The sequence below is a fragment of the Elgaria multicarinata genome, chromosome 8, assembly GCF_023053635.1.
Source record: "Elgaria multicarinata webbii isolate HBS135686 ecotype San Diego chromosome 8, rElgMul1.1.pri, whole genome shotgun sequence".
Taxonomy (NCBI): Eukaryota; Metazoa; Chordata; class Lepidosauria; order Squamata; family Anguidae; genus Elgaria; species Elgaria multicarinata.
In genome coordinates this window covers 66,932,418-66,960,218 of record NC_086178.1, presented here as the reverse complement: position 1 = coordinate 66,960,218, position 27,801 = coordinate 66,932,418, and the positions used below count along the sequence as shown (strand labels likewise).

The following is a 27,801-nucleotide window of genomic DNA, read 5'->3' as shown; positions in this document are numbered from 1 at the left end:
GTTGCTTTTACAGAGGAAAATATGAAGGAATTAAAATTCAGTATTTTTACCATCTACATAGCTTATACTTCAGGTATAATTAATTATGGAAAGACAATGGCATTACAGTTGCATTATTTGTATTCATCCTAAGGCTTAGAAAATGATATCAAGCTAGCTAACCTCACTCATACTCCCCCAAGATTATCTCAGTTTGGAAGACTATTTTAGGTTGCTAGCTGTACTTGAAATTGAAGGAATTAAAATTCAGTATTTTTACCATCTACATAGCTTATACTTCAGGTATAATTAATTATGGAAAGACAATGGCATTACAGTTGCATTATTTGTATTCATCCTAAGGCTTAGAAAATGATATCAAGCTAGCTAACCTCACTCATACTCCCCCAAGATTATCTCAGTTTGGAAGACTATTTTAGGTTGCTAGCTGTACTTGAAATTCATATTAATCCATTACATTTGTTTTCCTTATTTAAGCCATATATTACTTCTCCTATTTTTGTGCTACCATTGGCCAAGCATACCAATAATGAGAAAAACAGCTTCTTAAATTAGAAACATTAATAAAAGCAGGGCTTGTAGAGATTGTAAAATTACTGCTATACATAAATAATAATCCCAAGATCTGATTAGTTTTACTTTTTTTCTCCCTTAGTTCAGAAAACTTTTGCAGCAAAGTAAATTATTCCAGACAATTAAAAAGTGATAGTGTACAGACATATCACAATGTTTTGTGGTATCTATGTTTCAAGTACTGATTTCTAGATATCTTTTTAAATTAAGGCAAAAGCCTCTGAGTACATCATATTCCCCAAAAGTCTAAGAGAGCAATTTAAGGGCCATAGGATGCTGGGGATTCCCACCCACAACCATGGCTATTGACAGAACCATAAACGCATGGGGATCCAAGTGGAATACCAGCCGCCGCCACCTTCACCACTGAGGCTCCTCTCCCAAAGTCGAAAAGGGTCCATTTTTGGGGAGTGGGGAGTGGAGTGGAGAGGAGAGGCCATGGATTTCTTAAGATTCACAGGCCTCTCAGTTTCTGCCCTTGCCCATCGAAGGCCCTCTGAGCCTTAAATTAGGGTGACCATATTTTGGAAACCAAAAAGGAGGACAACATGGTCGCCCCCAAGGGGGCATGTCCAGTACCAAGGGGGCGTGCCCACCCGAACATAGCCTTGGTCACATGTCTGATTTTACAGCACACATTTAAGACAAATCTGTTCTACATAACATCTTAATGTTAAAATCACTGAGATAAAGAACAAGTGAGAGATTCAATGTATCTGAAATTAACTTCACTCACTCCTATTTTTGTAGGTTTTGCTGTACTTTGAAGCTTTTGCTATACTCTGTATGTTACATTCTCCCCTTCCCTCAAATATCTTTTCTGACTATCTTCACTCATTGCAAGCTGCTGTTGTTGTTAACAGGGTTTGCTACTGGACCCAGATCTATTTCAAATTTGGTATGGCTAAAGCTCTACCTAAAAGCTATCCTGGTACAAAGTTTCATCTCTTTATCTTTAAAAATGACGATTTTAAAAATAATTTTAAAACCTCAATTTTTAAAAAATTCCTAAAAAATCAATGGATGAACTGATCTGTTTCAAATTCGGTGTGGCTAAAGCTCTACCTAAATCCTTTCATGGTGCAAAGTTTCATCTCTTTATCTTTAAAAATGACAATTTAAAAAATTATAATTTTAAAACCTCAATTTTTAAAAAATTCCTTAAAAATCAATGGATGAACGGATCTGTTTCAAATTTGGTATGACTAAAGCCCTTCCTAAGAGCTACCATTGTGCCAAGTTTCATGTCTTTATCTTAAAAATGACGGAGTTATAAGCATTTTTCTTAATTCCCATTAGAACTGACCTTTGGAAAAAAATCCGGATTTCCCCTCCCCCTCCCGGATTTGCCATCAAAAATCCAGGCAAATCCGGTCATATGGTCACCCTACTTAAATGGGCTCAGAGGGCCATCTATTGTTAAGTGCTCTTTGGGAGGACATAGGGCACAAGATCTGAGCCCTCCGTCCTATGAACATTGATCCTATAGGATTACATTCTGAGTGTGTTTTCACAGGACCCTCTCTATGGAATTGCCATCTTTTGTTCAATCACATCTTATGGAACATCCACATGACAATGATGTTACCTTGTTATTCTGGTGTTTTCTAAGTAACCCTCCTGTGTTTTTTTAGACATCACGTGTGTAAAACAAAAACAAAAACAAAAAACAAGACTAATTGTGACAAAAATGCAATTGCAACACCTAGCCTGTTCAGTTCGGCCAGGCAAAGCCCTGATAAAGCGCTGATGAAGTCATCAGCTGAGATTTATTTCTTGTCTAGCCACCATCAGATGTGCAATTGGTGGTGACCCAAGTCACGACCTCTTCATTGGCAATAGCATGAAATTCTCTCTCTCTCTCTGGGGGGTCATGTGACTTCCCCACTACAGGTCTTTCAATGATCTATAAACAGCATGTTATTTTATCAGGCTTTTGGTCCTGGGTAGTTGTTGCTTTTTAGTGTTGCATTTTATTTGCCATAAAGCTCTTGTTGCTTAGTGTTTGTCGCTTTTAATCTGTCTTATGTTTTATTGTTATTCTGGATTTTGTATTCAACTTTGGAGACTGGGCAGAAAAGCAGCCTTGAAAACAATAAAAATAAACAGTTTTCAGAGCTTTTGTGCCTTTAAAAATATTAACTTACCCTCTTTAAAAGTTCATCCCATTGCTTTGCTTCCTGTTGAATCTAGCTGGGGGGCGTTGGGGGTTGGGATGACTTGACTTTGATTTACCCCTCAAATAGCTTCTCTAAATTGCCCTGTTGCCTGTTTCTCTTCGCCACAGTAGGGTGGCTTTAATTACCAATTTCCTCTCGCTTTTTAATTTCTTTTTTAAAATAGTGAAATTGTTCAATAAATAACACTCTCTTGCTCACCCCACAGGAAGAGAAACTGATATTGGGACAATTTAGAGGAAAAACAAGAGGAGAATCAGCGGTTCTTCATCAATAATTCCCCAACCTGAAACAACAAGAAGCAAATGGCTGTGCCTGCAAACAGGAGGCTTCCAAATAGTATTAGAAACTACTTTTGCTGAACAGAACTTACTTGTGAATAGACACTATGCAAGGATCAGTGAAAGGTGGAAGGACATTGCTGGATAATACAACAGTATATTAAGTGCTCCGTAGAACCTATATATTAATTCCACTTCCATCTTTTGCTGCGCTAAGAGACTCTAGTGTGAAAGCACCTTAAATCCACATTAGGGCACTGGATCAATCTTCCCTCATCTGACAGGAATTCTTCATATCACAACTGATACCTGCCATCTGTAACGAACTACTACAGGTAAATTTTGAGGTCAAATGTCCTCATCACTCTATAATGCTCCATAGGTACATCATTCCATAAATAAGTATTCCTCAAGCATCACCAGTGTCGTGTTCATGCCTGTTCCTTCTGGAATTCACATGTGCTGGCAAGCTGACATGAGACACTCACATCAGTGAGACTTCTATTTATTGAGGAAATGATGCAGTAGACAGGTTTAATGGTTACACACAGTCTCCAAAACATACTCAAAGTTGAACGATGGTTAGAAAGCTTTAGGCTCTTTTTCTGAAACAATCCTTAAGGCAAACGCTCAGGGCGTGTGTGTGTGTGTGTGTTTAGGACATGCCACTATTTGAGCTTCTCCAGACGCTACATATGCTGGTACCTCAAGGGACATGGCCAATCGCCTAAAACAAAATCCCAGGAAAGGGTTGCTCTGAGCTACCAGAGCCGGGCAGAGAAGATTGGTCATGCACTTGTCAATCTCAGCCTGCCACAACTTAGCTGACCCTGGTTACCATGACTTTAGGGAAAGTTAAGCCTCAGGCACAGGAGTCCCATCCTTCTGCTAAGGACTGGCAACTCTCTGCCACCTGAGTCCAGGCCACACACACACAATCCACAGCAAATGCAAGTCCAAGTCTATGAAAAGCCTCACAGTATTTTTCATGACACAGTTCTTAGATATCCAAAGTCCAAATAGCAAAGTATCCATGTGCAGAGTGCTTTCAAAGTCCCAATCGGAGATGGAGTCCAAAACAGGAGGGAGGTCAGGCATTGTGTCGAGAGATGAAATCTAGCAAAGCTTTTTCAGCTTTGCACCAGCATTTAAGGCCTATTCAAAGCCACTTGACAGACAGGTCCTCTGACCTGTAAACCATGCCCATGTGCCAACAGGGTGGGACTGCACAACCCACTAAGATGACGCTACAATCTGAGTGACAGCTTCCAAGAGGGGCCCCTCCTTATCCAAAACACTCTTAAGTTCCCAGAAAACCAGCAGCTTCAAGGCCGCAACAGGGAGTAAGCAAGCTAGATCCCATGGGAACTTCTTACAGTGATAAGTTTGCAGAGACGTCTGACATTCTCAAACTATTTCCTAATAAATCTACCTATTAGGTTCAAGGTCGGCCTTGTACCTATACCTGACAACCAGTGTGTTTGTAGCACAAAAATATAATACTTCTCCAGAACTGTCCTGGTCTTGGACACTAGATGTACCCATAGTATAGACATATTAGGGAGAGGGGGGAATATGCAGAGGAAGAATTGCATCAAGTGCAAAACCACTTTCAGTCAACTCCCACTGGTGAATATACATCTGGCATATTTTTTTGGGGGGGGGGGAATGCCTCATTTTTTATTTTTTATTTTTTTGCTAGTGAAGTTGTATGAAAAGAGAACCAAGCTTGAGTTTGCATAGTTGGCATTATAACTTTTGTTATTTATTATTTATATAAAGCCATCAATGCCTTTAGCACATTATAAAATAAAACCAACTCTGCACTTGAAAAAGCTTACAAGGCACTTTTTAATATCAAATCTTTATAGGAAATAGAAAGACAAAGTCAGGGACACTCCTAACATCATATTTACAGCCTTCTTTCACAGAAGAACTATGCATTAACCTTGCTAAAAATCAAATAAAACCTGAAGCATTTTTCTTCCTTTAGATGTTTCCCCCCAGTTTGCGAACTGAGTATTAGTGTAAATCTCTAAGTTGCATGGAAAGCACCCATTTCCTTATCTTACCATTAGTCCCACATAACAACAATCATATTATCTTCTCAGAAACTTGTATTAAAGATGCAGGACACACACTACATATAACAATAAACTGCTGCCAGCCATGATTACGTGTACCCACATTTATGCAAGTTATTTTATTGTTATCATAAATGCCAGCCACTCAACATCAAAGGCACCTTCAGTTGAGATTTAACAAACATTTATCTTAAAAAAGAAAACTGCAATTTCAATAGTGGAGCATATTAAATATGTTCAACAGAGCAAATGAAAATGAAACTAAACAGAAAACTGAGCAATGATCTCAAAAGAACAAAAACCCAGTAGGAAAATGCCATAATTTTACACTTTCTACATTTTTCCGAAAGGGGCAGGATGGACAAATGCTGACGCAGAAAACTGCCTTGTTTTGCTTCCCCACCATCCTCCACTGGCACAGGATCGTAGGTGAGGGCAACTTCCAACTATGATGATTGTTGTTGTTGCTAACTGGAAGTTGGTTCTCACACAGTATGTAGTAAATGTTTTCTGAGGAAAGGTTTCACGCCCCCTTTGTTGATAAACTATTTGGCACACTATGCTTCCATTATAGCAAGTTAAGATGGCTTCCTCTATACAGTGCCAGAATTCAAGTAAAAGACACTATGAGGTTCACCATAAAAGGTCCACATCAGTTCCTTATAAATGGTACAATATACTTGAGAAGAGAGAGAGAGAAGGTTGGACGTGTTTGAAGCAACAAGGCAATAATATACCCAACTTGAGATCCCAGTCCAGGGACGGATTAAGGCCAGCCGATGTCATAAGCACAGCCCAATAATGGTGTCCCCTTGGCCCTTCCATTGCTTAGCCAGGTGTAATAAAATAAAGCACAAATAATGAAAAATTTGCTGCTCTTAGAATATGCCACTAGGCCCTTTCTATGTATCTGGAATTCCTTAAAATTAGATGGCTACAGCTATGGTACTGGTACTCTGTGGTGCCTCCTTCCCTTGGTGCCCTAAGCACGTGATTAAATTGCTTAAAGGTTAATCCAGGGCTGTCCCAGTCACACTGTCCCTGAGAGCTGTTCTCTAGCTGCAGCTTACTGCTCTAGGCCAAGATGTTTAGGACACACAATCAACAAAAGTGAAAGGCAAAGGATGGCACTCAAAAATAAGAGAGTGATTCACAAAGTGCCCCAAATATTTATTCTTCCCAAGCTGTTTCAGAAATATACTTCGCTCTTCCGGGACTTTTATTCCTCTTCCCACAAATATGCAGCAATGAACCCTTCTGCATCTTCCCCTATTGAAAGTAATTCAGAAACAATAACTTCTGTTTGTGCAGGATGTTTAGGAGCAATGGAACTCCAAGAGAATTTGGAGTTTCCAAAGATGTGAACTAGTGATATCACTAATGTTTGGAACTGAAAAGTTTGCACTTCTTCAGTTTGGAACTTTGGGAATAATTGTGAACCACAACTGGATATTTCTGGGAACTGTAGTTGTCAAGGATATAATTTGCCCTTCTCATAAATTACCTGGGTTTAGAGATGAGCAGTGAATTGGCCAAGTCTGCAGGTAACCAAAGTAGACTGCGAAGAGCTCCAAAAGAATCTCTCCAAACCAGGCGAACTGGCAACAAACTGGAAAATGAAGCCCACCAATTCAAGTGTAAAGTGATGCAAATCAGGGCAAAAACAAAAACCTAACTTCACAAGATGGAATTTGAACTATCAGTAACTGGTCATGAAGAGTTTTTTTTTTTTTTGGTTGTGGTAGATAAAATAGAATCTGGATTTATTATGATGTTTTATTTAGCAACCCTAAACATGATAAATGGATACAGATCCTACTGAAATTAGTGTAATAAGGCTTAGAATCGTTATGTTAGTGTGAAATGGAAGATGACACATTTCTGTTTGGGAATAGTGACTTTGTGCAATAGAGCTTGGCTCCTCAGAATTTACTTCAGCCTGACTTTGCCATTCCAGACATTTTTTTTTCTGTTGGCATCACTGATTTTGAAAGTTAATATTCTTTTTCAATACACAGAGTTATCAGAATGAATCTTAGTTTTATATAAGTTTAAAAAGAGGGTAGGTCTGAATGTCTCTGACTGCCGTATATGTCATAGTAGAAATTATCAATGGACGATACAAAAAAATAATTGGAGCTGATCTACTTTGCTTAAATTCATCACTTATATCATTGGACTTTTAAACCACTCAATAAGCCAGGTTCTCTGGGGGATGTATAATACATTAAGAACATAAAATACAAACAATGTCTATGGACAAATTCAATTGCAGACAAGCATCAGTTCTACAGAGTTGATCTCTAACAGTAAGAAGCATGTGGTAGTTGCTATCATCACCTTCTAAAAATGCATTCATAGAAGGTCAGCATCTCATACAACAGATGATAAGGTCCCAGTTGTAAGACAGCTGGGCTCTCAAAATGTGGTTTAGCATCTTTACCCAGGTACCTTACTCTCCATGGTGGCAGTTTGCTAGAGGAGCAACCTGCAGGTCTTCATTATGCTGTGTTGCAGTACCACTACAGTATGCAGTAGCTACCAACTCAGCAGTGATTAGCTGACATAAGCGAACAAAAGACTTACAATTAATCCTATAAAGTTGCCAACTTTAGCCTTGCTCTTTGGTCTCAATAAATCATTGCCGAAGCAACAACTGAGCTGTTCTTAGACTACCAATCCCCATTTGCTGTCTGCCTTTCTCCATACCAAAAACCAGTCCTGACACCAGAACTGGTGTAACACATCATTAGACCAATCAATATTGGGACAATCAACCTGAACTCCTTTGCAGAAGGGGTACCTCATCCATCTAGCAATGAACTTGTTTCAATGCACAAATGGAAATGGCCTCTAGCTAGATTGGGCTGAAAGAATGTGAATGTAGAGTTGATGGTTAAATTATTATTAAATGGTAGTATTAATTCATACTACAAGATCTTGAACCTGTTTCTTTTTCTCTATGATCTTTGAGGCAAAGTATGGCACTAAAGCAGTAGACTAGCTTTTCTTTGAGTGATGTATGGAGAACCTAACTACGAAGCAAGGATGGTGAAACCTATAATTGTACCATCTTTTAGGGCAGCTACATACACCCCACTAACCCTTCTGTGCAGTCCCCACTGCTCCTGTAGCCATGTATTATTTTTTGCAACAGTGGCATCAACAACAAAAACAGCAGTGTGTCACTGAAATTTGGTGGTGCATTGGCAAAGAAGGGCCTATGTAGCTTTGTTTAAAGCTAAATGGGGCCTTTTTTGCTGCACTGAATTTCAGCATCATACCGCCAGTTATGGGGGGAGGGGAGAGCAGTAGGCTCTCAGGGAAGGAATTAATCCCAAACTACAGAAATCACCCACCCACATCTGGAGAGTCAGTTGCAGGGGGTGAATTGGTGTTGTCCAAAGGAGTGGAGCGACAAAGACAAAGCAGATTCAGGAGAGCTCAGCCTCATGGACAAAGGCATCAAAGGTTTAGCAGAATTACCTTTGGTTGCATTCAGACAACACAATAGTCAATGTGGGTTAATAGTCAACTCCACGGTTGATTATCAAGGACATGATTATACTCAACCATAGTGTAGATTGAGGCCAGTGTCAAGCTAACTATTAGTCAACATTGTGTTTGACCCAATGTTCAACCGCAGTTCAACCGCAGCTTTTAAAACTCAGCTAAAAACTTTTCTTTTTCCTAAAGCTTTTAAAACTTGATTTTGTTCTGACTTTATACTGTTAGTTTTACCCTACCCAGTGCCTGTTTGCATTCTCTTCCCCTCCTTATTGTTTTATTATGATTTTATTAGAATGTAAGCCTATGCGGCAGGGTCTTGCTATTTACTGTTTTACTCTGTACAGCACCATGTACATTGATGGTGCTATATAAATAAATAAATAAATAAATAAATAATAATAATAGTTTGACACATCCCCCACCTTCTCCCCCCTTCAGTCCTCCCATTGTTATCCCATTAGCCACTGCAAGTTCTGCCGGCTGGACTACAGCAGCAGCAGCCCCTTTCATCACTTTTTCCAGGGGACTCTGTATTTGATAAAAATAACCAACTGTGCGCGATAAAATAGTCAACAGTGCCCAACACATGACACAATAACCAACGGTTGTTCAAATAACCAACTCTGCACAGTGTTGGTTATTTGCATTGGTTAATTTAGCCGAATAACCAATTGTGGTGTGAAAAAGTCCCAACATAGGACACAATAACTAACTGTTGACTACTTAACCTACCATTGGTTATCATGTCTTCGGAACCCAGTCTTTAAGTTCAGAACTTGACACACTCAGCTTGCGCTGTAACCAGACCTCCAGGATTGAAAAGCTTGACCATATGTTGAATTTATAGCATCTGGATCTATCATCAAATCACATACACTGGACTGAAAGGTTAAGTTCCCTCACTAATCTGCATACCTTAAACCTGGCTTGTAACTTAATCACAAAAGTTGAAGGACTGGAAAAATTATTTAACTTTACTAAATTAAACATGACCTTACAGGACTTTTATATTTCCATGGAACCAATTATGAAGTTAGTCACCCCCACCCCCATTACAGAGATTTCTTCATCAGGCAGAATAAACATCCAATGAATCATCAGCCATCAGAATTAGTTGCCCTTTGACTCATTTAAACACACTTTTAAAATTGCAGTTAGAATGGCTGAATAGTATTTTCATGTTACCATATAAGTAGGCAGTGGTAATTATTCTAGATAATTAAACATTTTTTTTGTTGAGTAAAAGTTTGCACTTCTTTATCCAACCTTATTAATAAAATCAATGTTTTTGTAGTTTCTTGATTTGCGGTTTAGGAGATAGTGTGATTAAAAAAAAATGGGGGGGGGGAATGGGGTGTGATAATTGTATACGGTCCTTGAAATGAATTCCAGCATTGTCCCTGGTGTTCTGCTCCCCATTCAAGGGAATGTTTTGGGCCACCAACTTCTGTCTACCTTCAAAGGAGAATAGTCTCTGCTTTATTAATTATTTTTATTTAAGCTCTGCATAGCTAATCCACCTCATCATGGCTTGAAAGAGAACGGCTTTGAAATGTAAAGGCCCTGTGCTTCCTCATTAATAACAACTTTACAATCTGCTGCAATTGGGCATTTATACATCCATTGCAAAAGTTGAGGCAAATAATTAGCCAGAAGTTCAGCAGCTTTTTAGTGAGACTTTTAAGTGGTGGCATTATAAGTGAATGCTTTCTTCTTTATAAGTCTTTTATGCCTAACTGTAGGCTTTGATGTTATTGATGTTGAAGATTACAGTTAGAGGTTTTTTTTATTCATATGGTTATTAGGAAGTAAGAAATGCAGGTCAAAATTGGTGCTTCAGATTTCATTTTCAGTGGACTCAAGTTCATTGCTGAGAAGAGCTGGGATCCAAATAGCCGCCCAACTGTTCTGCACACCCAGGGGTAGTTTGGACTTGTCTTTTCTGAACTGCCTTCACTCATACTGAACGGTAAACTGCTTTTAACACCGAAGGGACTTTAGATGACATAATGTGGTGATCATCCACTTCCTAAAGGCCAAAGGTAAAAATTCCCATGAATTATAATCAAGCCCAACCTAAAATGTATCTTTGGGTCCTTCTCAATATCATTTGTCCTTGAAGTGATAATCCCCCACATGTTGGGGGGTGGGGTGAGCAGGACCACAGCAGCCAGCCCTGTCCCCCACTTCAACCTATGTGCAATCACTAAACCATATGTAAAATAATTCTGCATATGTGGTTAAGGATCCTGTAACAGGGTGCATGCAGTTAATATATGCAAAGGTTTATACAAATGGTTTTGTCATATACATAGGTTAGGGAAAAGGATTCCTCTCTATGAAGGTTCATACATGGCATTCATCTGAATGGTGCTGTTGTGTTAAGAGGTTTAGAGAAACATCAAAATATGCAAACTGTGCCTAAAACCTTCAGTTTGAAAACATCTTCACTTTCTTGCACACTCTGTTATCTTTGGTTCAACATGGGATCGAACTGACCACATTAATCCAATACAAACCATCTGTGGAATATGCAACAAAAAGTAAAACAAAAAGAAATATTGAATCACAGGAGCAACAGAAATTACAACCACAGTATCCTACAGCACATAGACCTAAAATCTATTACACAAGCATTACTCTGGACAGTTACTTATTTGGTTAACATGGATGCTATAAATTAACCATACTTATTTCTGGTATATAATTAATAATTTACATATAACCTTTGGCTTTTCTTTTATCGTCAAGTATTGATATGATATCTAAAATCAGACTGTGTGGAAAGGAAGCTTTGAAATGCAAAATCTAATTAAAATGGATGCAGTGTTATTTTAGGACTGTTGAAAGATACTATAGGGAATATCATGAATATTTGAACAGACCATTATTTTTTGTGTGCTATTCAATTTATATACCAGTCAATTGTGAAAAATGAGCTGGTAGTTTTGGTTAGAGTATCTTTGGGTATAATGAACCAGAGAGGCAAATCAACTAAAACACAAGAAAATGAAACCATTTCTAGAAGCTGATTTTGTTTTGGTATGCATACTTAAAATGAAAGTGTTAATTAGTTCTATTACATGGGAAGTTCAGTTCTACAGCTGAAATAGTATGAAGTAGTGACTTCAGTTGCTGTTTGTAAATCCCAACCTTTCCATGCTAAGTTGGATAAGGTTGGCAGGCTCTTCTCTCATTCTTAATCACTTCCGGAGGGGTTATGGCTAGTGCTAGTTTTCTGATCCTGGCTTCTTCTAAAAGTCAGTTGAATGCTATGAAAGAATTGATCCATCCCATATCACAAATGGGATGTTCGTGTAAGCTATTTTCTATGTTGCAATTTTCTGTGACAGTGACTAGCCTGGTGTCACTATATACCATTCTAGGGCCACTTTCAACATTAGATTTCCCAACTATCCTGTACTAGTTATCTGAGAGCTTGCAGGCATTGTGCAAAGGTTTGACAGGAATGAATCTGGAGCATTCTGCAACCAGAAGTTGGATGCAACAGTACGGGGTATGTCTCCAAAAGAAGAGGGTTAGTTAAGGCACTTGGGGCATGTCCACACCATGCCTATATCCTGGGGCAGTCCTTGGATCGTCCCTTTGTGTCCACATGACATACAGGGGATCCCGGGGGCAACCCGGGATATCAAGGACAGCAGAAAGCCCAATGTTTCTGTGGTTCTGGGACCATCCCGTGTAGCGCGGCTGTGTGGCCACTGCTCCCGGGTCATCCCATCCTCCCTGCGAGTACCGGGGCACTTGAAATGGGTATGGAGCTGCATGGTGGCAGTCCGTGCCCACTGGGGGTGGGTAGTGAATGGGGTCTGGTTTTTCCCCTTATGTTTTGCGGTGGAACGCGAGTGTGCTCCTCTGATTGTTGTTGTTTTTAAAAATGGCAGCTGCGATGTCCTTCCGGGACATCATGCGGCCATCACGATTGTAGAAGCTGGTAGGTCCACGATCCTCCCCCTACACCTCAGATACTGCAGGAGGGATTCCAAGAACAGCAGGAGTGCCACAGACTCGTATTAAGCATGACTAGCCCATGCATAATTGTTTTTTTTCCCCTAAACAGCAGCTGTTGATTTTTTTATTTTATTTTTAAAGAAGTAGGGAAATGTAAGCTGGAAAATGGCCAGTAAATGACTGGTATTCATTGGAAAACACAGAACTCAACAGAGCACATTAGCTCAAGAAAAAGGTCTTGTATTTGCATCTAACTCAGCCAAAATTACAAAGATATGAGATTTGGCTTATCTTGTGCCTGCTCATTTAAGAAGCGTTACCAGACTCCAAATCTGGCAAATGTTGCACAGACCTTTTGCACAGAAAACAGCCGTAAACCAGAATTTCCACTTTGGGCTTTGGTGTACAGTAGGGGTAAAAACTGTGGTACTCAGCCTAGCTTCTTGATATCAATTGAAAATGAATAATTTTACCCAACATTTCTTATATGAAAAACAAAAAGGAAAGTAGCATATTAGATGACACAGTAGGCACAATGAACCCATTTCTAAGTAAGTGTGGTTAATATCACATCCACAATAAAAGAAGAAACTGATTTAAATCCCAGTGAACTAATGATTTTATCACAACATAACTTCAGATTTTTGCTTCTCTTCAAAGACAGGGACAGAGATTCAGCTGTGCTACTTAGAAGCCTTGGATGTCACTTCCAAGTACAGAAATAGTAATCACTAATATAAAGAAATGTATATCAAGAAGAAAAGACTTTAGTTTGGATCCAGACTAAGGGTATAAGCCTAAAGACACTTCCTAGAGAATAAAACCAATAGAATACAAATAGGACTTACTTCCAAGTAAATACATAGCAGACCATGCTTTAATTAGGTGAAGTTAGGTCTCATTGAATACAGTGGGAATCCAGTCCCATTGATTTCAATAGAAAACTAATTTCAAATACATTTTGGATTCAAACCTTCAAGATTAGTAACTTCTTAGATACAACAATTACTCAAATTTGTAACATACATTTTAACCATAAATATTAATGTTAAACGATGCTAACAATGTTTACAGACATTTATTTTTTGATAATTATCGAGTGTTTCTATTGACAGATGCAACTGCTTAGAATAATTAACTGGTGTGGTGGTTTATCTCTCTGCCTTATGACAAGTCAGATAAATTCTAACCAAAAAATATCAAGTCATGTTTCATAAGTGATTTGCATATAAGCATGGATAAAAATAATGGGTTGTTCAAATATTCATGCTATTCCCTATGGTATTTTCTGCTGATACACCAGTGTCTTAAAATAAGATTACATTAATTTTAATTAGGTTTTGCATTTCAAAGCATTCTGTTCACACATAGTGCAATGTTTTGTGACTTATGTCAATACTGTAAGATGAAAGGAGAGCCAAAGGTTACATCTTAATTATTAATAACCTGTTGAAAATAAATGTAACAGGCTTTGTTTGTATTAGCTCACAGTACCTGGGCATGAATGCAGTAAAAGAATCCACCCACTGTAGAACAAATATTACAACACAAGCAAAGACTGCTGTTACAATCTCTTCATAACATTAGTCTGCCTAAAGTGGGATATTATGCAACTAACAGAAGGTAACAAAATAAAAAATAAAAAGGAAAGAAGACTTTACTAGCCTGAAATTTTGCATAGTTATAAACAAATAACGCACACACACTGAAATGCAAGGGCCTTACACACACCTGGATTCAGGATTATAGCTTTAATGACATAAGGACAAGGTTGAAAATCTATTCAATACTTAATCATGCATAACAGATTTTAAACCTTATTGTAATATGTAACTGGAATCTGTGCGCAAAGAGCATTTAGGACAAGACCTTTTTGGTTGCAGCCCCCACAGGGCGGAGCCAGCTCCCTCTTGGGATTTGCCTCAACCTATCTCTATTTCCCTTCGGGAGAACATTATCAACATTTATATTTAGTCATACATTTAAACATATTGTTTGAAGATTGTTTTTATTGTTTCAATTTAATTGCATTATGTTTAATTTATTCTTAAGGTAATCCAATTGACTATGTTTGATTATACTAAACCTCTTATGAGTCATATGAAACTGTCAGGATAAAATTATTATTATTATTATTAATAATAATAATAATAATAATAATAATAATAATAATAATAATTGCATTTGTATACCGCCTCATAGCTTAAGCTCTCTGGGCAGTTCACATAAGATAAAAACACTTTAAAAAATATACAAAGATTAAAAAACCACAAAAACAAGCAAAATACACATACATTTAAAACCAGTATAACAACTTTAAAAATGATGAGCCAAAAAACAGACCCAGGGTCCCAGGGTCATTAAATATTGCTAAATGCCTGGAAGAAGAGAAAAGTCTTGACCTGGCGCCGAAAAGATGACAATGTCGGCGCCAGGTGGGCCTCATCAGGGAGATTGTTCCTCAGTTGGGGGGCCACCACAGAGAAGGCCCTCTCTCTTGTCACCATAAATAAATAAATAAATAAATAAATAAATAAAACATACCTTACCAACCCTAACTAAACAAGGTTTCATCTAAAAATATCTCAAAGGTAGCAACAGTTTGGGCAACTTATGGCACTCCAGATGTTTTCACCTACAACTCCCATTGGCTATGCTGGCAAGGCTGATGGGAGTTGTAGGACAAAACACCAGGATGGCCATAAGTGGCCTACTTTGCTCTAAACAACACAAACGTTGCATATTAGTGTCATTTGGATGGCAGAGAAGACCATCCAAGTCTAGACACCTAGAAGCATATCCCAAGGATTTGGGGAGCAGCCCCATACCCCTGCACTGCTGCTTACATGCTGCAGAAAATGACAATAGCAAGAGATTTTCAGGACTTTTAGCTAAGTAGGACAGGATACCATGACAGCCTCCACCACAGTAGCTACAACAAATGATATAACTTATTTATTATTATTTATTTAGAATATTTATATACCGCTCCCCATTGAAAAATTTCGGAGTGGTGTACAAGGTAAAATGAAAATAAAAACAAATGAAACAAATGAAAATAATAACTTCCACTATGAATACAGTCTTTAGTTTTGAGTAGGTATAAAAGGATTCATTTATAATGCAAATGTTTGACAAATCCAAGCTTAAATTGTTTTCCAAGCATGCCTTGCATCTAATCCTAATTATACATATGTGATGGCAAAACACTTTTCGGGAGTGTGCAATGTTTTGTGCAAAGTTTAATAAGCAATGGTACATTGAAGAACTCCAATTTACTTTATAGTTTACTCTGGAATGTTATTCATTTCCCGCCATTTAGAATAATGTTATAAATTGACATAATTGAAGTAATTAAGATAATGGACAAATTACACTATTACCATTCTACAGTCAATACTGTGGTATTGGAAGAATCACACAAAGGTTACAAAATATATCAAACTAAAGATACCATTTCAGAAAAAGAAATCTGGATAAATCATCAACTGAAGTACTTCTTTAGTCTCCTGTAAGTAACTATTTTCACCCATTTTATTTATTTATTTACAGTATTTATATACCACTCCCCATTCAGGATTTCAAAGCAGTGGACAAAATAAAATTGAATCAAGGCAGAATAAAAACACATTAAAAGTACATTTTTAAAAGGAACAGAGTGCAAAATAAACCATGGCTGGTTATAAAGGAAAGGCTTCCTGGAACAATGACATTTTCAGGAGGCCCTGGAAGAAATGCAAAGTTGGCGCCTGCCTGACCCCCCAAGGCAGGGAATTCTATAGGAGGAAGGGGGCACCACACTGAAGGCTCTTCCCCTGGTGGACTCCAATCAGATGAAAGGTCTATGTGTAATCACCAGGAGCATGCCCTCAGATGACCAGGCAGGTTGATAGGGGAGAAGGCGCTCTCTCAGGTATCCTGGTCCCAAGTTGTTTAGGGCTTTGTACACTAGTACAAGAACCTTAAACCTGGCCCGGTAGCAAATAGGCAGCCAGTGCAGTTCCCTCAGCAAAGGAGCTGCATGCTGGAAAGGGGCAGCTCGGACAACAGCCGAGCAGCAGCATTCTGCACTAGCTTCAGCTTCCAGAGCAGCTTTAAGGGCAGTCCCACATAGAGTGCATGGCAGTAATCCAATCTTGAGGTTACTAATGTCTGTACCACCATGGCCAAGCTGTCCCTGTCCAGGAGAGGTTGTAGCTGGCAAGCCAGCTGAAGCTGTTAAAAGGCACTCTGAGCTGCAGTGGCCACTTGAGCCTCCGGGACAAACATGGATCTAAGAGTACCCGCAAACTACGAACCTGATCTTTCAGAGGGAGTGCAATCCCATCCAGAACAGGCAATGAGCCTATCTCCCAGACTTGGGAACCACTCACCCACAAGGCTTCTGTTTCAGTTTATTGACCCTCATCCAGGACCTGCACAGCCTCACCTGATTCAGTTATCACAGGCAGACAGAGCTGTGTGTCATCAGCATATTGATGGCATTTAGCTCCAAATCCCCTAATGACCATTCCCAGTGGTTTCATATAGATGTTAAATAACACCAGGGACAAGATGGTACCCTGCATCATCCCATAGTTCAATTGCCAAGGAGCTGAAGAATGGTCACCCAATGCTATTTTCTGAAAATGACCCAATAGGTAGGATCGGAACCACTGTAGCACAGTGCCTCCAATACCCAACCCACAGAGTCAATCCAGAGGATACCAATAGAGCTTCGGCTATTGGACGGTATAAAAATGTAAATAAATAAATAAATAAATAAATAAAAGCTGATGAGAGATTAAGAAGTATTAATAGTGTTGCGCTCCACCTGTCCCTCTCTCAATAAGGGTCCATCCATCAGGATGACCAATGCTGATTCAATGCCGAAACCAGCTCAAAACCCAGGCTGGAATGGGCCTAGATAATCAGTATCCTCCAAGAGTGCCTGCAATTGCTCTGCCACAACCCTCTCAAGTACCTTCCCTAAAAAGGGAGTATTTGTGACTGGATGGTAGTTGTCTAGTACCATTGGGTCCACGATGGGCTTCTTCAGGAGTGGTCACACTACTGACTCCTTAAGGACAGCAGGGACCACCTCCTCCCGGAGGGAAGCATTTCTCACCCCCTGGACCCAGCCATTCAAACCCCCTTGGCTTGCTTTTATAAGCCAGGAGGGACAGGGATTGAGAGGGCAAGTGGTTGGTCGCATTGTTGCAAGCACCTTGTCCACATCATCAGGCCACAACAACTGGAACTGATCCCATAAAATCAGGCAGATGGTGGCATCAGACACCTCAACTGGAGCTGCACTAACAACAGTGTCAAGCTTGCTGTGGAAACAAGCGATTTTGTCCCCAAAGTGCGATGCAAAAAGGTCACAGTGGGTCCTCGATGGGGCCAGGGCCCCATTTGCTGGAGAGAATGTTAGCAGCTCCCAGACCACCTGGAAGATTTCTGCTAGACAGCTACTCAAGGACACAATGGAGGCAGCAAAATAACCCATCTTTGCTGCCCGCACTGCCACGCAATAGGCACAAATATGCGCTCTAAGGCATGCTCAGTCATCTTCACTCAAGTCTTATGCCATTTGCGCTCCAGCCGATGTCCAGCCTGTGTATTGACCACAGCTCCCTAGTATACCAAGGAGCAGAGCAGCTCTGCTGGAGAGGGCAATTGTACAATTTTTGAATACAATTGCATCATAATTATATATTCCAAAGGGTAAATACTGTCACACACACATACACTCAAAAATTAAAAAATCCTTAACATTGTTTCCACCCCCCCCCCTGCAGCTGTGGATAAATACATATATTGTAATTAGCATCCTAATGTGACACCATCGCTTGAATCCAAAGGTATCTTTCACCAATGGAAAGTCACTGCGGCTAGTGCGAAGCAGCCCACCCAAATTCTTGCAATTTCTACCTGTCCTATGTCACATTTTATGTCATTCATCCCATCCAATTCCATTCCTCAAGAGTAGCTTTTGGGAAGATGCATAGGCTGCAGTGGGTAGGAAGAGCAGGCAAATACAGTTCAAATATCTATTACTTAAAAACGGCTTGGATCCAAAGATGTCTAAGAGTTTCACTTGGAAGCTGTGACTGCAGCAAGAGTAACATATGAATTCTTAAGGTCTGTGTTTAATTGTGTCTGTCCTCCAGTGGAACAGACACTGCTGGGAAAATGGGTTTCCCTTTCACCCCACAGCCCTTCCCCCAATCTGCTCCAGGCGTTTGAAGGACCCTTAGCTAACACTGAATGTCACACAAAAAACTTTGAAGGCAGAGTGGGTAATCCATATAAACTCCATTTTAAAGTTTCTCAAAATAATGAGCTTCTAAGCTAAACAATAATTTTGTGCACTGCAACAAAATTATCACTTTTGAAATAAGTGTCATATGCATCTTTACTTACCAAAAATCCAGAAAGTAATGACATGCTTGCTTTGATATTATTACTTAGAAATGATCTAGCTGCATGTTTTTATCAGAGCTCAAAAGATAAATGGGAAGATACATTTGGCTTGTATAAAATCAACGTCTAATTCATGCAGTACTATTCTTTTCAAAAGCTATTAGACTGTCATACAAATGCTCAGTGATTCTTAAAAGCTCAAACCCAATTTCTCCAAACAAAATTCATAATTGTCCACTTTAATATTATTTCAGGGATGATAAACTGTTTCAATAGTTAATAGTCTCTTTATTTCACTTATATTCCACTTTCCTCCAAAAAGATTACTTAAGATTTTCATGTAGGTTCCCATCCAGGCAGCTTACAGGGCCAGACCTGCTTAGATTCAATAGCTGAGATGAAGCCTTTTGCATAAATACATTAAAAGCAGTATGATCCTGCAGATTTCAAAAGTGGTACTATTCTGCTTTGCAAAAACAAAAATGAAGTCATTTGAAGAGGTGTTCAATCTAGTGAGTGGATAAACCCTAACTGATGAGCACCCACCAGAAGTTGGTGACCCAAGATTAACATAAGCACATTGAAACACTCATGCTGAACATCCAGAAACTGAATTAGCTGGAAGTAGTGGAGAAAAAGGAGAAGAAAGCTGTAAACAAAGTGCAAAGGAGAACTAGAGAGAGGTCCTCAAAGGAAACCAAAAACCAAGTTGGTGACATCTCTCAGTTTCTGAAGAATGTAATAAAATCCTTATTCAGAATAAAAAATTGTCAGACACAACTACAGATTGGTGTTTTTTTTTAAAAAAAATGCCAGGGATTATACTGTCACTATTAAGAAATGTTTCAATTGCAATGCAGGCCAAGAAGATAGATGTGTAAAGCATATGGTATTATGCTATTGTGCCTGAATACTTAAGTACCCCACTCCCTTGAACCAAGCTGATATGCTCATTGCTGGAACAGAGCAAGTCAGCGCAGCTCCCAGAAGGGAGCGCGCCTGACCTGTCCCGACCTGGGATTTATTCTTAGAAGTGCCGAAGACCTGTTGTGCAAGCAGTGGGTCCCTTAAGTGCAACAGAACCAATGGAGATGGAGCAGCCCTATATTGCTACCTGTAACTGTGGCTCTTCAAGTGGTCATCTATGCATTCACACATACGGGCTCTGGGCCTGCCCTTACTGCTGAAATTGCACACTTCCCCCGCTGCATCAAATGCAACCGTAACGGCCTCATTTACACAAGGGTAAAGGTGTGAACTGAGTGCTCAATTTTGGCAGTGAGGACGGACAGCTGCTGAGCACTCGTCAGGCCAAGCTGAGCTGGACACTAAAAGAAGCTCACGTGGCACAATTTCCATTTTAGTAAAACTGTAACATAATAATCACTGAGTAGCTTTGAGGAAGTGCTATAAAGGCCTGTACAATTTTCTATCAATGTACTCAGGCACTTATTCAAAAGGTAATACCACCATTCTAATATTGTAATTAAATACTACAAATAATAACTTAAATATGAATACATCCTCAAAGTGAGATGGCATTGTTTTTATACAAGGATTAAAAAGAAGAGAATTATTTTCAACTATGGTCAAGTATATAAAATATACTGTAATTAAAATGCATTGAGCCCTAATATAATGGCCAGTAAAGTACAAGATGGATCCATTCTGAAGTGTGGGTGGGAAACACATGTTCAGCAATTTATACAAACTAACATGAAATATTTCCAAAGATTATAAACCCTTCATTAGTTTTATCAACTAAATTAAAATATTTAAAGGAAAATATGTTCCTGCAGTATTTTTAAAATTAATTTCACTTACAATGGAATTGAAAAAGAAAAAGACTAGATTTTCTTTACTGTACACAAAGCATTCATGGGAGCTGAAGAATGAAAACTGAGAACATACACATTTAATGCTTGCATTTCATGAATTTCCCTGGCCAAACCTAGAAGCCAGTTGCCAGGAAGTCATTTCTATCATTTTTCCTCTATGAAAGTCTAAGGCCAAAAGGCTACTGTCAGAAGATTTGGGCAAACTTTGGGGAACAGGTTTGCCTGTAGCTGAGGAGATGCAGAGAGCTCAGGGGGGTCGGTGTTTCAGGGCGAGCAGGGAGCAGTTTGGAAAGTTGAGAGGCCTCTCAAGTACCTGAGATACTCATTGTTGCCTCTCGATACGTAGAATGGAAAGTAGTGTCGGCAAAGCGGAGGCAAGAACAGTTTCACTAATTTTGGTGACTTCATTCACAAGAAAAATGTAAGTGTGACACATCATAGATCCCTTATTTCTCTCTTTTCAGCAAATTGTTTAAGTCTGTGTACAAAAGATGACCTTTGGAACTGAGCTATCATGCGCCATTCTACCAATTTAGATAGAAGTATAATTGTATGTTTACACTATACTATACCCAGCATAGTGCAGGCCTTATATTGAAACAACATTATAACTAGAAAGCACTAAATAGCACTTCTTTCAAAGATAGCTGTAAACCGCCCAGAGAGCTTCGTCTGGGGGGGCGGTATATAAATGTAATAAAATAAATAAATAATAAATAAATACCCAGAAGCCCTTTTGTGTGATTTCCCCTCTTGCAATTACATTTGCATGGAAAGGAGAGTGTTGATGCACTCGCTGGCCCCACTTGTACCATCATAGCCTCACTGCCTCCCTCCATGCCGATACTATTTAGAACCCAATACTAGCAGTTTTTGAAATTGCATGGGGAACCAGTGCACCTACAGCAGGCCCTCCACTTTAGACTTTCCCCCAATGCGTGGACGCCAAGGGGAGGAGCTAGTGAGTGCAGCTCCACTCACATGATTGAAATGAGGGGGAAATGTCTTTAAAGGGCTATAGATGCATAACAGCTTGGAGTTAAGCATGTTCTCACTTTGACAACAGGGGTGGTAGATTACAATAGTGCAAGTTTCAAGTAGTAGTGAGCACGCGGATGTACTGTGGAAGCAAAAAACGGGCAGAGGGACGAGATGGGAGGGAAGATCCCTAATGTACGCAGGGAAAGTTTGGTTTTTCAAATCAGAGCTCTCTCCCTCCGCCATGCCTGGAAAAATGGCCAAAATCTCCAGCTGCACATGTGGAATTTGAATAGAGAAGCAGCAGTTCAGGTCAGGGTAGGCAAAATATACAAACACTGGGAACAAACTAGGGCAAATGTTCGACTGTTTGGGGATAATGATATTTGATGTGACATATGGATACACCTGGAAAAATGCAGTTAAAACTAAAATAGCTTTAAAATCGTTGTATTTAATTTATAGTTTTAAAAGAATGTAGCAACAAATTTAATAAACTAACAGTGTTTCCACAAGCAAAGAAATAACACCATCCTGTCCTGCCATAGTATAAAGGAATGGGAAGGTGGGGGATAAAAAAAGGTATATGTGAAAGGACTTTGTTTAATTTCCCAAGTGTGACAGGCAGGTTGCATGTTCACTTGCAACTTTGAATTACCTCTGAGACAAAAAAAACCAACAACTATCGTAAGTAATCCCAGTGTTACTGATACCTCTCTCCGTCGAGAAGCCCAGCAGGTTTGCTTGATTTTCCAGACCACGGCAGCCACCAATAGCAGCGACAAGAAACAACTGCAATTGCAAAATATGAAAAATGAATTAGAGACGACAGTGTTTCACAAAACCATTTCTAAAAAGTGTTGACATTTGATGACATGAGGTTGAAGAGAATATTCTAAGAAAGGGGAATAAACACCAATCAAAAATGTAGAGTACCAGTCCCTGTCGCAGTGGTGCCTGATAACAGATTCCGGTTATCCAATATGCATATCCAGAAGGCTGCAATTTTCCCAATAATTATGGTAGTTAACAGGCCAACAAAATTTGCATTTATTTATTTTTTAAAAAATTCTATATTGCTTTTCCATCACTAAAAAAGCCCAAGGCAGTTTACAACACTAATAAATCACAATCATTTTGACTGAAACCTAAGTTGAGGAAAAGTGCCCTCTACTAGAAATTCCTGATAACAAGTAAACCACTGCATTCTGTACCCACTGAAACTTCCAAGCAATATTCAAGGACATTTATTCATGTATTTATTTAAGGCATTTTATATACTGCCCTTCATAATATTTATCCCAGGCAGTTTACAATGTAAATTAAAACAAAACAAGAAGTTATATCATAAAACAATAAAAATCAATTAAAAATACAAGTAACATAATGGAAACAGCAATTAAACCAGCAAAATAAAAACTCCAATTCCAGTGTTGAAAACATATAGCGAAGTGCCACAGATTAAAAAAAAAAAAAAGCATTCTCCTTTGTTGCCACCTGCTTGATCTCTGATGGTATTAGCGTCCTCAGAAGGAATGGATCTTGATGTTTTGGTGGGTTATTTGGCCAGATGATCAATCACAAGAAACTAGAGCAGTGTACAGCATGTGTAACTTTAAGAAAAGAACGCACACTTCTAGCCAAGGCTGTTTCTACACCTGTTGTTTCTACACCAAGGGTGTTTCTACACCGGGAAAAAAGGCAGGTATAGAAATGGCCCTAGATCATATTGCACTCCTAACCAATATCAATTCTGTATTACGCTCCAATTTCAATGTATATCCTTTGATAGTACACATTATCAAAGTTTTAGTCAACACAACTGTGCCATTGTTCATCACATACCTGCTAATTCCATTCCCTGCTTCAACATTGCCTATCGTTAGTCCCTTGTGATTGCTTGATTCCACCATGGGTTGGCTTCCTACTTGATAGTTTAATTACATGTTCCTAGGCAATAACTGCTTTATCAAACCCATCACATGTTCAGACAGCAACTGTTATAGCAGCTCATTCAAAACTCGGGGAATCTGAAAATTGAACTGCCTTCAGGAATCCTTCCCCCAATACTAGCTGAGCATAAACCACCTCTGAAGTTCAGCCTAGCCTGTTTTGCATTCATCTCCATCCAGCAATCCATACCAGTTCTGGCTATATGGAGAGATTGCTAGCAATAGGAGGGGCCATAGAGGCCGTAATGGATTAGGTGAATTCACACGTAACGCTAAGCCACCCTGAAGGGTAAGCTACTGAGGGTTGATTGTCCACTCGCCAACCCATATTTTTCTTGACAGACAATTGGGTGCACAGCAGTTTGGCATGACTTTTTTCTCCCTCAGTCCCCGAGCCTTTTCCTTGGACATATTCCTTTGGGTGGCAACCAATCTTATTATCAAGGTGATACTGCACAGAGGTTAATCTGTGCACACTTGTGAAGGATCAGGGGGAAATAATGCAAGAAAAAGTACAAGCCCATTTGTGCAATTGAGAAACAACTTTAAAGGGGGAAAATGTAAGCAAAGTTAAGTGTTCTGAAAAGGAGCACTACAAGGCTCACAACCCACCATGGCTTGCCATGACCTGAACACCCAGTCAGAGTTATTATTATTATTATTATTATTATTATTATTATTATTATTATTATTATTTATTTATTTATATAGCACCATCAGTGTACAGAGTGTTCTATGCTTCCTAAATTGGGCTAAGAGGCAGAGGAAATTATATATTCCATATGCCTTGGTAGGAAAGGAAGTTCCTGAGCATCCAAGGTCTTTTGTGTCTGTAGTAATCCCTAGCCATTGCCACTAATTCACTTTGCAAGGCTATATTTGCCTGGAAAAGGGGTAAGCTTAGTGAAAGAAGTGGGTCAAAACTCCCCAAAGCTTGTTTTTCCCCATCTTATCTCAGGAAAAAGATCCAGGTTTTTCAGAAAAATCTCAGGGGGAAAAACCAAATTCACTATGAGATAAGCCAGGAGGAATTTGCCCATCTCCAAATAATTAATGTGTATCTCTAAAACAGTTATTATTACAGAGAATCACAATATTCTATTAGAGAGGGGCAAAGTCAGGTATTTAGACAGGGTAGATAGGGCATTACTGCCTCATAGAGATTATTGGATTTCTTTAAAAGTAAAGTAGATAAATATTAGAAGATAAAATTAAGCATGCATTAAAGTAAAGGAAATAGACTAGATTACTTTTTTGTTAGCCTCCCTGTGTTTTTATGCTTTTGAATTCCTGCGGTTCCACAGTATTTAGGGATTTCAGATGGTCAAGATATTAATTTCATACTTGGCTTGGGTTGGTAAATCAAGCAATATAAGTTTCTTCAGTGCACTGTGTGAAATGCTGTGAACAGCATTTAAAAGAAAATTGTTGCGTTATACTTCTGTAAAAAAAAAAACAGTACTTCAGCAAAACTAGTTTTCGTAGTACTTGAATTACTGAGGTGAGGGCTGGGGAATACGCAATAGTCTAGCACATTGTCGGCGTGCTTCCTGTTCCTCTCTAGCAGATCATAGTCTGTGACAAATCCTGTCTATTAGTGTATTAGTTTAGAACACACTCTCTTCTATGGGGTCCTCTTAGCTATGGGCTCGACTCTTGATACTCACATGTTTGCCGCCACAATGTAACACCATTGCAACTAAGGGGTGTAGGAACAGAAGCACCACAGTTCAAGACATTTCAGTGTCCTCTGCACATGACCGTTTATTTTCCGCAAGGCCCAGCACAACACTGGCTTGAACTACAAGTGTACAAAGTTACTGACAGTGCAATCCTGTACTTATCTAGTAAGAAGTAAGAACTTGGTTATTTAGCAGCCTAAAAATGTTGTAAATAAAATCGAATAAATAATAAATGGAATTCAAACAATTTATCATTTATTTTCATTTACAAATTATCTGGGAATATGTATTACCTGGCTTACTCCCAAGCAAGCAAGTATAGGTTTGCAGCATTAGTGTATCAGTTATTAAGATTATACACACAAAGAGGTTTGAACACTTTCAAGTATTACATTCAGTTATAAATTTTGAAGGGAAAGGAAAGGAACCTCTTGTGCAAGCACTGAGTCATTACTGGCTCTTGAAGGGACGCCAGCTTTCACTGACGTTTTCTTGGCAGGCCTTATAGTGGGGTGGTTTGCCGTTGCCTTCCCCGGCTGTTATTACCTTTCCCCCAGCTAACTGGGTACTCATTTTACCAACTTCGGGAGGATGGAAGGCTGAGTCGACCCGAGCCGGCTGCCTGAAACCAACTTCCGCTGGGATCCAACTCAGGCCGTGGGGAGAGTTTCAGCTGCAGAAACTGCTGCTTTACAGCTCTGCGCCACACAAGGCGCAGAGAGGTAAATTTTGAACTGTTTGTAAATTTTGAACTGTTTGTCAAATTCCATTTGAAAGCTGTTACCCAGGTGGGTGATTGTAGCTACTATTAAGGACATGAGAATTAGGGCTGTGCTCCGCTTCTCCTGGGACCGGAGAAGCAGAAGCGGATCGGGGTGCTTCGCCTCCCCTTAAGGCGGAGGCGAAGAGGATCGGGGGAGCAGCAGAGTGTCGTGGAGCAGATCGAGGTGAAGGCGGATCCTTTGCCTTGATCTGGACCTCTGCAAAAAAGGTAAGGGGGTTTACTTGGCCCTGCCGCTGCAGCCGCCGCCCATGTAGCGATGGCAGTAGAGCCAGGTAAGGGGGCAGGGGGGTCTTACCTGGTCCATCGTGGCCCATTGCTGGCTTCACTAGAGCCTGTGGCTAAACCCAGAAGTGTAGGCTGCAAGCGGGGAATACAGTTCCTGTTTGAGTCCTCGGGCTCAGTTGAAGCAGCCGCGAGGCCGCGGACAAATGCAGGTAAGGGGGAGGAGGGAGGGGGGTTACCTGGCCCTGCTGCCACCACCGCCTGTGCAGCAACGGCAGCAGAGCCAGGTAAGGGGGCAAGGGGGAGGGGGGTCTTACCTGCATCCATCGCGGCCTGTCGCCGGCTTCACTAGAGCCTGCAGCTCAACCCGGAAGTGTAGGCCGCAAGAGGGGCCTACAGTTCCTGGTTGAGCCGTGGGTTCTAGTGAAGCTGGCGGTGGGCCGGGACGGAAGCAGGTAAGGGGGAGGAGGGAGGGGGGCCTCACCTGGCACCGGCCCCCGCCGCTTCAGAGCTCCAATTCAGAGCTGGAACTCCGCAGCGGAGCGAAGCAGACCCTAGGCAGATCAAGGCGGGACAGAACAGGCCCGATCCGCAATTTGCAGAGCAGACCGGGGGGACCGTGCACAGCCCTAATAAATACGTCATGCAATGGATTTCAATTGCTCTCCTGATCTTCTATTATTATTGTTGTTGTTGTTGTTGTTATTTGACAGTCCACATATGGATAGGCTTCATAAGAACTGGGTCTGGAAATCACTTGTCTCAGGCGTTTATGGAATCCCTGGCCTAAACATTTACCCTTTCCTTAAAGGCCTATGCTTATCCATACTTTTGAAGTAGTGAACTCTGGAAATCTAGCTTCTTTAACCTTGTAACTGTAATTTTGTTTTATAAGGAAACATGACCTGAACATACTTTTTGTACTCCCTATTAACATGTCAAGGGAATTCTGACTTCAAGAGAAATACTAGCAGTACCCACCTGACTATGGGAGCCCTGTTAACATTGGCTGATCTTAATTTAGCATCTTAAATTAGTTCAGCCCTCCCTCTAAAAACTGATTCTGCCAGCACCACAGAAGCTACTCGCGTCATTACTCAGCATTAATGTTGAAAAGGGAGTGCTTTTCCTGTGAGAAAGATCATAGTTTGCCATTTACTTTACCTTTGTCCAATATGTTATTGAAATATGAAATTAATATCTAATGGCTTGGTAACCTTTAAGTCAACTCAGCAAGTAAGACACCAGTGCAGAGCTAATATTTTTTTAAAAAAAATACTAATTTACATTTTAGTTTTCTTTATGAGTTGTCAGTTCACTGTGATGCTTTTGTATCTCTAAGA

The 27,801-nt window shown here is 39.8% G+C and overlaps 1 protein-coding gene across 1 annotated transcript in view; it reads right to left on the bottom strand.

The window, feature by feature from the left end:
* Window positions 1-27,801, bottom strand: part of ATRNL1 (attractin like 1) — a 682,244-nt gene that overhangs the window by 292,550 nt on the left and 361,893 nt on the right. Inside the window, exon 26 of the mRNA XM_063132703.1 lies at window positions 22,532-22,610. Coding sequence (XP_062988773.1) covers window positions 22,532-22,610 — 79 coding nt within the window. The remainder of the gene's footprint in view (window positions 1-22,531; window positions 22,611-27,801) is intronic.